We start from the raw sequence: 12263 nt of genomic DNA on the forward strand, positions 1-12263 counted from the left end.
ACTCCAGAGAACATAATTGTTTACATAACAGATGAATAAATATTCACGAACAAGTTGAAGATTTCATTCTGGTCAATTCAACTGTAACTGAGAATTATTACTGAAAACTATTTCTACTAAAATATCACTTTGACCATCTATACTAATAAAACCTTAGGTGGCCCTCATGCCCTCACAAGATGCCCTCACATCATCACATGATGGCCACCCCCACCTTGTCACAAGATGGACATCCCCATGTCATCACAGATGGTTGCCAGAAGATGGCCTGACAGCCAAGAGGGGAGGGAAGTTGTGGGTGATCAGGCCAGCAAGGGAGGGAAGTTGTGGGTGATTGGGATAGCAGGGGAGCAGTTATGGGGCAATCAGGCTGGCAGGCAGGTCAGTGGTTAGGAGCCAGCAATCCTGGATTGTAAGAGGGATGTCTGACTCTCAGTTTAGGTCCAATGTGGGATCTGGCCTAAACCAGCAGTCAGACATCTCTTGAGGGGTCCCAGATTGGAGCGGGTGCAGGATGGGCTAAGGAACACCCCCCAGTCCACAAATTTCATGCACCGGGCCTCAAGTCATATTAATAGAGCTTTAAAAATTCTCATGAAATTCCTGTATCTGTAATACTCTGTAGTCTCTCAGTATATCACAAACCCTAGTTTAATAAATATTATTCTCGTATATTCCAGCTGTACTGTAGGGTCTGGAAAAGCATTCAAATCCTGTTTTTCTCTGAAAGACAAGTGCTAAAACAACAAGTAAATGACCAAGCCATTTATTTACTTGATTTGTTTACTTTTTTCATAGCAATTTTTGCCCTTAATGCATTTCCATAAATGTATTATAAAATGATTTAAATACATGGCCAATTTTTATCACCATCTATAAAACTGCAATAAAAATAGTCCATGTAATATTTTTAGGGGAGAAAACGATATTATTCTATCAAGTCACTACTAATTTTACTGTCTGAGATGTTGTAATGTACTTTCTTTTTAAAAAAATATATTTTTATTGATTTCAGAGAGGAAGGGAGAGGGCGAGAGAGAAACATCAATGATGAGAATCATTGATTGGCTGCCTCCTACACACACTCTACTGGGGATTGAACTCACAACCAAGGTACATGCCCTTGACTGGAACGAACCCAGGACTCCTCAGTCTGCAAGCTGACACTATTCACTGAGACAACCCAATTAGGGCTCTGCTTGTTTGTTTGCTTGTTTAGAGGAAGAGTGAAAGAGAGAAGAGAAAAAAGAGAAGAGAAGAGAAGAGAAGAGAAGAGAAGAGAAGAGAAGAGAAGAGAAGAGAAGAGAAGAGAAGAGAAGAGAAGAGAAGAGAAAATTGAGAGAGAAAAATAGATGTGAGAGAGACACATTGACTGGTTGCCTCCAGCATGTACCACTACCAGGGCCAGGTTCAAATCTGCAACCCAGGCACATGACCTTGACTGGGAACAAACCCAAAACTCTTCAGTTACTGGTTGTTCAGTGGACTTTTTTTTTTTTTTTTAATTAGGCACATTAATCAACATTTTTATTTTTTCAAAACTCACTGTAATCTCTAAGATTGTATCTGCCAATCCCCTGTTCACTTCATACATATTTCTTATGACTTTGCTTGTAGTGGATCATTTGATTCATAACTTTCAATGGAATAAAATAAAAATGAATATCACAAGTAAATGATAATTGTGTGTAGTATCATCTGAGAGTATTGGGGGCAAATTTTACATTCATGAACATTTAAGCATCTTCTATATTTTGCTCCAGGAGGTTCCATAACTAGACATAATTATTTCTGTGTGGGTCACACATATTAAATTCAATCAATGAATAAAATTTACATTTAACAGTAGCACAACAGGAAAAAAATAAAGTTAGGCTTAAAAGAGAGCATAATTTTTCAGCTTTCCACATTTTACATTCATATTCTTTCCTCACTCCCTGCAGCTTAGAAATTTTATATTATCTTGGTTAATCACCTTCCTCCATGCAGTTTATAAACAAGCATTAGAGTAGGGATAAAGATAAGAGAAAATAAACAAATGTAAGTGCAGTCTCTATTCACTCTGCTTCCTTAGTGCTGGAGTGATGATATTGTGAATTTCTATTAAAATAAAGCTTATTGGGTTGCAAATTCTCTAGTTTGTGGTTAGCTACCTAACATCCTCCCACCTGCAGGGAAAACTAGGTTTGCTTTTGACAGGGAAGAAACACAGAGCAAATAACTTCTCAGAGATTGGCAGAGGGCTTGGCTATGGGAACACAAAAGGGATAAATTCAAAATGAGAAAATAGACCAGATAAACAATAAATGGGTTTCTTTGTGAAGTCAGCTTGTTGAAAACAAAGTAAATTTGGGAACTCCACAATTACCTGATCAATTTTGATAGTGCTGTCAGTTGTGATTATTCAAGTCCCCAATCCATACTGACTATTTATCCAGCCAAAGTTCACCAAAAGATAGATTTGGCCAGAGGAATTCATCAGGAAGAAATTAGGCTATATATTTTTTAAACATTTCCAGCTTGCTCTCAGAAATACCATACAAGTAACAATGCCTGCCAGGGTGCACAGTGAAGATAATCACCTGCCCATCTATGTAATTAGTGCCTTTCCCCAAATTCCCACTTTATCAAATGCCCATTTTATTCAGGTAAATGGGTACAGCCTTTTTCCCTTGTCACTGGGCTAAATCATGCAAAATGTTTCCATTCAGTGGAAGAAGAGGAATGTTAATTTGCTAGTAGAGGGAGAATAATAATATGGCAGAATTTTGTATTTAGATTTTTATTCAATCTAAGAATATATAATAATGATAATGACAATAATAGTAGTAATAATAATAATAATAATAATAATAAAATGGTGATATGCTAATTAGACCAGAAAGTCTTTCAGAGATCATTCCAGATGTCCTTCCTGACCAAGCCAGAAATGGAGGGAAGCTAACTCAAGTCCCTGATGCCTGCAGGTGGCTGGAGGAGGAAAGCTGGGGTCCCATGTGCCAGAGGGAAGCCATGCTGGCAGCCTGGGGAAGGAAGGCCTACTCTTGCATGAATTTTCTTGCATTGGGCTTCTAGTTATTTAATAAAAGGAAAATGCACCTCACACATGGTTTATCCAGCAGTTTCTACAGCTTTTATTGCAGGTATTGTGGGAAAGTTGTGATACATCTTGCAAAACTATTTGGAAACCATATTGTGTGCTATAAAAGTAAGATGTTGTATAACCAGGTCATTGTGCTAAGTAAAGCTTCTAAGTTAACTAGATGCAACTAATCACTCAAAGAAGGTAGAACAATCAAATCTAAGCCTTGGGAGTAATGCATGCAACTTTTGTTGGCCCACTTTATGTCCATCTTTGTTCTAAAACGCATTACTGTAGTTTTATATGTTTGAGATTTTTCAAAAAATAATCTTAAGAATGAAATTTCAGGCTGAAGAAATGTGTTTGGTAAATCATAGTGATCAATTTCAGGGTGAAGAAATATGTTTGGTAATGGAGAGTATAAAGCACATGTGTCAAACACAAGGCCCGCGGGCCAAATCCGTCCCGCCAGGCCTTGCAATGTGGCCCTCACCGCGCTGTCATCACTGCACTCTGCTGCGTTTCCATCACAATGACAGTTTATGACTGTTCAGTAAACCATTCGGCCCGAGATTTAGGCTGGATTTTAGATTTTGGCCCCTTCTCTGATTGAGTTCGACACCCCTAGTATAAAGGAAGAAGAGATAGTGAATTCATCCTATATAATAAAAGGCTAATATGCAAGTAGACTGAATGGTGAAACAACCAAACAACTGAACAACCAGTCGCTATGATGTGCACTGAGCACCAGGGGGCACAGGCAGAACATGGCAGGCATCAGCCTCAGCAGGATGGTGGAGGGTGAGTGGGGGTGCCAGACCAAGGCGGAGCACTATCTGCTGTCATTGGGGTGAGCCTCTGGTGGTTACTGAAAATTCTTTGCTCCCACACACCATGGTCCTTCCCTGCTGCCGGTGCCAGCCTTACTCACATACTGCTGGTGCTAGAGCTGCCACTTGCATCCTCTGCCAGCACCCAGCACTGGCCCTGATCACTTAGTGCTATCAGTGGGTGTGAGCAGCAGCTGCCAAACCCATTGGTCCCTCTGGGCTTCTCCACCTCCCCCTGCTCCTAAGAGATGATTGGGGCTGGCAGCTGCCACTCATCCCGGCTGCGGGTGCTGGAGCCACCACTCCAACTGCTGTTGGCACCTGGCACCAGTCCCTATCACTCAGAACTGTCAGCAGGTATGAGCTGTGGCTGCCAGCCCAGATTACCCCTGAGGGCTTCTCCAACTCCCCCTGCTCCTGAGGGGTGATCAGGTCAGCAGCTGCTGCTTGCACCCACTGACTGCGCCAGCCCCGCTCTCACCTGCTGCTCGTGAGCCCCAATGACTCTGCACTGTCAGCAGGTGCAAGCTGGGCTGGCACAGTCAGGATGTGAGAGAGGAAGTGGTGGGAATGGGGCTGCCAGCAGACAGGAGACCAGAGGCCATGGTGGGAGCTTGGAGGATGGGCTAACACCTGCCCCTGTGCCCACTACAGCCTCATGACCCACAGTTCCTTTCAAGGTGCACAAATTTGTGCATTGGGCCTCTAGTTACATATATTGTCCCAGTGACTTATGTGCTGATGTTTTATTCTCATCATTAGAAAAGCAGAAACCAAATGAAAGCATTTCTTCACATTTCTTCTCTTATTGCAACTTGAAGCAGACTTTCTCACCATGCTCACTCTTTTCTTAAAATTTTTGTTTATTGATTTGAGAGAAAGAATGAGAGAAAGAAAGAGAAAAAGAGAGAAAGGGAGGTAGGGAGGGAGGGGGAGAGAGAGAGAGAGAAAAAGAGAGAGAGAGAGAGAGAGAGAGAGAGAGAGAGAGAGAAAGAGAGAGAGAGATCTACTGATCTATTGTTCCACTAATTTATGCATTGTCAGTTGCTTCTTATATGTGCCCTCACTGAGTTGGAACCTATAATGTTGGCATATCAGGATGACACTCTAATAGACTGAGCTGCCCAGTCAGGGTGCCAGGCTGACTTTCAAAGGCTGGAGCCAAAATCAATTTGTAAGGACACCTTTGATTTAAGGACGAGAATGCACGTCTATATAAATTATTTTGAATTTTTATCCAAGACAGGAAGAATGGTAGGGAAACTTCAAGGCAAGTGTCCTCAGAATGTCCATTTTATTCACATTAGTCTATTTTAACAGTACTGCTGTGAGATGACACAAAAATCCCATATAATTGATTCCTATGGTGGGGGAGGGCAAAATGGTTTACAGTTGTGAATATAAAAGTTTATTCTTGTACTATTATTTATTAATTATTATATAATTTTCATATAAACAACTGTAAACCTACATTTGCCCCACCTTGTATAGAAAATGCTTTTTCTTCTTTACATTTCTGAGTTGGGTGATAGAAGAAAAGTTGCTTGCTTAACCAGATACCAGTTTCATGCACAAAGAAGATAACCATTATAATTAGGTGCATAATCTGATAACAAAGAGCTAATAGAATAACTAAAAAAGAAAGATAGAAAATCATTAAAAAATATAACAAGTAAAGAAGCTCAACTAAAGGAAAATGAGCAAGGTAAATGTTCTATTTTTTGCTTGGCATTTTTCTCTACATCTCACATGACGTAAAATTTGTTTTAAGTCTATAAGTTTTTGAAATTTGTCATTGCTGTAAATGAAAAGCAAAAAACAAAAACCCAAACATTGCCTTTACAGAGTTACATTTTGACTTAGAATTACCTTTATCTTAAATGTGAAAATTCTCTGAAAAAATCAGTCTTAATGATAATAAGTTCTACATTTATGATTTATAAATCAGCTAGCTGTCTCAGGAATTATTTTGATGAGACTGAAGAGTTCAAATTCCATCCATTATAAGGCAAATAAATAAGACAGTTATGCACCTGGCTCCAAATCAACAATTGCTACAGCATTATTTTCCTGACTGTATCTTAATTCAGCAGAAACCAAGCCACTTTAAAGCAAAGTGGGACATACATCCACTCACTGCTCGTCCAATCAAAACTGAACTCGCTGTCGACAGAGAAGCACACTTACAAGTGTGGAACCATTTGACCATGTTATATTTTAATTTGCAGAGACAAAAATGACAAGCAATTTATTTACACAAAACTGTACAAAAGCAAATTAAATTATGTAAAGTATCTCATAAATAGTTGGACGACTGTTTTAATACATTTCGCCATGGGTAGCATAGTTGCGTGCATAGTGACTCATAATAAACGATGATAAATTGTTCTCTGCTTCACTATCAACATCCAAGTAGCAGAACAATAGTCAATGATGAACATTACAAACAGATCGTACCACACTGAATGTAAGTGCTTTAAAATGTAGGCAAAAGTCCTCTGAAAGTAAACCCTAGGTAGCTGGGGAAATGACGCCTTCCTCCAGATGTTACATACACCTCTGCCTGGGTCACAACGGACTAGCTTCACGATATTCATGACCAGCTTCGAGTTTTATGTACCCCCTGAAGGACACAGTATACATTTATCACTGGTAACAATAGACGGAAAACTACTTAGATCTTGAGGTTTCTCATGACTATTTCAGAATGGCTGTTGGATTCTTGGCAGTTCCTTCTGCTGTGTGTGTTTTACTTTCCTAGTCTCTTATAAATCAGCTTCCTAGAGTGGGTCTCAGCCAGACACAGTCAGTCCCATCTGAGTTCCTCTTTCCATAAAAATAATGCCTCCCTCGTGTTCTGAAACTCAGGCAGCAGGCCAGTTGCAAACCATACAGAAATGTTATCTGGAGGTTCAGAATGGTTTCAGATCGAAGCTACACGACGTTTTAAAACACATAAATTTATATAGTTACTCATTAATTTATAAGTGTGTCCTAATGTATAGTGCATGCAGAGTTCGCTTGAGATCCTTGTGTACAGAAAACAAGTATGGTTGGTATCCTGTATAACCGAAACCAAACAGCAGCTGACAGAAAAATAACAACAGAAAGGAAATCAAGAATAGAAATTCGAAATCAATATTTTATCTCGCAAGATGGACTGACTTCACCCCTGATAACATCTTCCTGTGTTACTATGACAATAAATGCTTTAGCCTTCTCGTCAGAAATAAGCAGTGCACAGTAACACCTTAATGTTGTTGGATGGATGAACGATAGCTAAGACTGGCCCATTATCTGAGTTTGTCAGAAGGCAAATTTTTAATATATTATTTAATATTTTCAGAAAATAAACATGGATAAATATACAGGATCAAAGAAGTTGGGAATAGCCCATTTCCCCTCATTGTCCAAACCCAACAACCGTTTGTTTTGTTTTTTTACCATAACAACAGGTATAAAAGGCACAGTTGCTTATTTTGCATTCACTCATTTATTTATTTTTTGTTTCCTTTTTAAATTTTTTTTTTCAAAAGCACGCTATATATGGAGTGGCACCATATTTAACCTATTCAAAATAAAAGTCATACAAACACAAAATATATTTCTGTGTCATGCCAGCTCATTGTATAATAAACATGTTATGATAGCTAATTCTACTAGAATTACTGCGAATACTTACAGTACATGGAATTTTATTCTTTCACACCCATTTTAGTTCTAAAGAGAGACTCACAAGTTAAATGACAATGACATAGCTGTTCTGAAGGTAGTGCAAATGTCATTGGGAAATATGAATCCTATTAATCTGAAGGTCCAGTATGACCCGTATTAGCTTCATAGACAACAGAAGGGTTGTAAGATAGAGTGAAATGAGCTATCTAATGGTTTCAAGTGTCTCATGATAGAAAGAAAGAAAAAATGGATTTAAAAAGTCTGTTGATCACCTGTGTTATGCAATTATTTCCTTTGTAACGTGCAAGAAAAATATGTATACATTTCATAAGTATCTTTAGAAGTATTTTGTCTTAATAGGTACTTACAGATTATACAAGGCAGAACTGCTTCAATGCAGCTTCCTAACAAATTACTAGAATTGCATCTCTCCATAATGTAAATAATAATCAAACATCACCATGTTCAATTATTGATATTTTAGTCCAAAGTTTTGTTTCAATTACATACCCTCTTTCATCCTATTATACACAAGCTAACATCAACATAAAAACTTCATTAAAAAAAAAAAAAGATCATAAGGAAATGACCCCAAAACAACACCCCACCAAACAGAGAAGTGATATTCAAAGAAAAGCATTTGGATGACCTCTAGTGAATGAATAACCTGTACTCCAGGCTGCTTCACTTTATAGTCTAAGAAATTTTGCAAAGCATGAAACTACCCACAGCTACTCTTTTCCTACAGTTGGCTAGAGAGCCATCAAGGCTATGCCTTAACCAGGTTACAGACATTCAGTGATGGGGACTTAGCTCTCCTCCGATGTGGTCCCCTGTTCTGTCCCTAGATTGTCACTTCTGTCTGAATTGAGCCCCAGCTCAATGTCCAATTGGATGAAATCATCCTCTATAGAGCAAGTGACTCAAAAATCTGCATATTCTGTTTCTTTATATTACATTGAGAAAAAAAATGGCATATTTTTTCAACTTGAGATGTACATAGTGTGAGTCATGTTGCTGTCCAGAACTCATCTGTTCCATGTGCAGCCTAGATTTGCTTTAAGACACATATTAAGTTCAAATCACATTAGTGATAAAGTCAATTAGGCTATCGTCTTGTTTCAATGTTGACAGTCTCAAACTAGTGTGATACTACACAGGATTCAAAATTAATGCACTTACGTTATATAAAAATGTGCACTGAACACATAAAAAGTGCAATTGGTATTTTGAAATGTTGCTAATTAAGACCAGCAAGCATAACCCATCTTCCAAAATAATGATAGTGAACTAAATTCACCAGGCTGCATGCCAGTGTATCTTTCTTTCCCTCCCTACCCACAAATATGATTTGAAGAAGTGGAATCTTCCCTGATCATGTATTTTGAAACTAAACCTGAACTTCAACTAATTGCCTATTATAATATCAAAACTACGTCTCATTAATTTTCACTTTTGAACCTTCAAAGAAAATCCATTTTAGAAGGGAAATGCATGTTTTCTGGGGCTGGAGACAGTGTCAAATAAATGAGTGTTGGAGTGTTTCTGTGTGAGAATGGGTTCAGTTGCTTTTGTTGCTTAACGGATTTCCAAGTCAAGACCAAATCTACTTCATGAATTCCCTGATCTGCCGTACTATCTTTGGCCTTTTCATGACATAATTGTTCCAGTTCCTTGATATTACTGATGCTTTTCTGAAAAATATACCTCTAATGTTTACAAATTATAATTAGTGTCATTGACACATGTGGTCAAGACTGTGTATATGATTAAAATATCCAGTGAAGGTATGGAACTGAAGTTGACGTTCCTGGCTTGAAAAGAACATCATAGGCCGACTCTGGGACTGCAATCTCTGACTGGGGATTGTTTAGCTCTCGGTCTCTGATGGAATTTGAAAGCTGTGTGATTTTCTCTTCGAGAGCCCTGTTCATAATACTATGCCTTCATTTTTGAGAGACTGCCTATCCCAGGGATTAATCTGATTCTGATATTATGTTTAAAATCTATATTTCCTTCTCCTACCTATTTTGACCAGTCAGATGACAGTCAGACTAAATCAAAGTGACTAAAATCATGCTTCAGCTTAAGGATAATGGGAGTGTGTTGTGTTCTGCTAATCAGGCTTATTACCAATTAAGAAACTTGCAACCATCTTTTTTTTTTTTTCTTTCTTTTTTTTCTTTCGGAGGGTGGTGGGGAAGAGGGTGAGCAGGTGTTGGGAATCAGTGAGGGGGTCAGACATGCAAGGAACAAGGGTGGTTTCTACATTGTACATTACAGCCAGGCTAAGTGTATCCCTAGAGGCCTGACCAGGAGGCGGGAGTGGCAGGCAGAGCTTTGTCTCTTTGGTAGCCCCCTGTGTTTGAATGAACCGGTTTTGCTCTGTCAGGGAGGTTCCTTGCCCCTCATTCTCCTCCTGTGAAGAGAACCCTGCTGCGGCCTCTTTCGCGCCTACAGGTACACTTCTCTTCTAGTGAGGGTACTGACAGGAGATGGCTTGTACTCCCCTGTTTTGGTGAGGGGAATATCCTCAGGGTTGGCTTCCTCATTTTTGCTGAAACTAGCTGCGCTGAAGGTCTCGTAGGACGAGGTCAACTTTTTGTTCAGGAGGTTTCTGTTGCGGTCGCCCATGAGGGCGGCCTCGCCATTGGCCAGCTTCTCCTGGCTCCCTCGTTCATCCACGGGCATGAAGGTGGAGAGTTTGGGCTGGCTCTTCTTCCTCTCTGGGGAAGTGCGGACGGGCATCCAGCAGGAGTCCGAGTGGCCGTACTCATCACACTCACGGGTGCACTTCCCAGTCAGGGCTACATCTGGAAGAGGTCTTGAATCTGAAATTCAAGGACAGGGAGCCATTAAAGTTGGGCCTTCCTCTACAGGCTTTCTTGATCTGTATGCAATTGGAAGGAGAATATATACATGGATGGATGAATGAATAAATGAATGAATGAATACATATATACACATACATACATACATACATACAGTCTGTAACATATTAGTTCCCTTCTTTAAACACCCTGCAGTTCATTGTCCCACAGAACAGTTTTCATTTCATGTCCATTAAAGATAAGGTTTTGCAAAAACTGATCAATTTAATTGTGTGGAAGAGACAGACATTCCTGCATCTGCAACAGGACAGGGATAGAAATAAAGTACAAATGGGTATTTGTATAGATATACATTTTCTACACGCATAAGGAAAGTTATTAAATCCAAATATATAATATTCTGTATTTATAAATTATCCCAGGAATGGTGCACTTTTGCCAAATGGATTCCTTCCTGCTTATGCATTATTCATAGAATGCAAATATGCAAAACCTTAAATTTAAAATACATTCTAAAACATCAGGGTGACTCAGAAGTAGAACCTGAATTGACAGCGCATGATGTTGTAAAAAAGTGAAAATCCAGGAACAAGTAGGTTATGGGTGTGAGCATACTAACAATATCACCACTTCTCCCACCCTAGCCCACCAATCCCCCACCCCCACCATTTCAAATGACCTAATATATGCAATATAAACGTGCTGTAGGAAAATCCTCTTAGTGTTCACACAGCAATACATTTGTAAAGGTGTTTGCTAAATGAAATATTATGTGAAATGCAATGTACTGGGTATATATATATTTAAGCTCTTAGAGTTTTGATGAGATAGCATGTACTCCTAATTAATGGTATTGTTGCCTAGTGAAATGGAAAATGTCTTCTCTTTCTATAAGGCTAAATCATATCTAGAGAGTTCTTAGCAAATAGGATTAAAGATGGCAGTTAAGAATTACATATAAGTGTAATTAAAATCATTATGTGTATCTGTCTTTGGAAAATAATTATGGATTTTTTTACTATTAAATATATATATGTATATTTTTTTAACAGACTTTGTTTTTGTTTGAGAAAGAGAGAATGAGAGAGAGAGAATAAAACCTGCTCTACCCAACAGATTCTAAGAAAATAACCTGGGGTTTTATTTAATATATTTTATAGTTTATTTTGTTGTCAAACAGACAAACCTAACATGATTGCTCTGATTTATACCATACCATATCGTTTTGTTACAAGGCTTGGGTCTTAAAAGACTGATGATTTTTTACCTCTGCAAATATATTCACAACAAATGAAATTAGTGAGATTTAAATATACATAATCCTTGTAGCTTCAGTTTAAAATAGAAGAGGAAGTTGCATAAATTATCCCAAATATATTTGTATTTTTTGCTTTTCTCTCTCCACACCACCCTCTGTAGTTTAACATTACACTCCTATTTTGGCAATCGTTTGTATAGGATTTTTACAAGTGTTACTCCGCCAAATCTCCTGTATAAGGCAGTCCAGTGTTGCAAGCAATTTTTCCTTCTGAGATGGATAACTGAAATCTTGATGTTTGTCAGCCCATTGATTTTTGAACCACTGTGGCCCGAAATTTTTATATTGTGCTGAGAGTTCCACAAAGAAATGCCAGTGTTCTCCAAAGGAAATCTAGACTACTCCCAAAGGTAAAATGCAAAGGTAATTATATTTGGTAGCTGCACATAACTGCTATTGGACTTCTAAGTGGGCGGATCCTATTCATTTTATCATCCAATGACAAAGCACTTTCTTATTCATTTCCTTGTGCTAAATTCCATCTGTCTCTCAAACACATATTTTAGATGCATTAAAAAAATCAAAGT

General features: G+C 38.5%; 1 protein-coding gene across 1 annotated transcript in view; it reads right to left on the bottom strand.

Moving 5' to 3' along the window:
- Positions 1-6108: 6108 nt before the first annotated feature.
- The window catches only part of PCDH7 (protocadherin 7), a 428445-nt gene continuing 422290 nt past the window's right edge, over positions 6109-12263 (bottom strand). Inside the window, exon 3 of the mRNA XM_036448153.2 lies at positions 6109-10418. Within this exon, the coding sequence (XP_036304046.2) occupies positions 10042-10418 (377 nt within the window). The 3' untranslated portion in view covers positions 6109-10041. The remainder of the gene's footprint in view (positions 10419-12263) is intronic.

This window comes from Pipistrellus kuhlii, unplaced genomic scaffold, assembly GCF_014108245.1.
Source record: "Pipistrellus kuhlii isolate mPipKuh1 unplaced genomic scaffold, mPipKuh1.p scaffold_m20_p_1, whole genome shotgun sequence".
Taxonomy (NCBI): Eukaryota; Metazoa; Chordata; class Mammalia; order Chiroptera; family Vespertilionidae; genus Pipistrellus; species Pipistrellus kuhlii.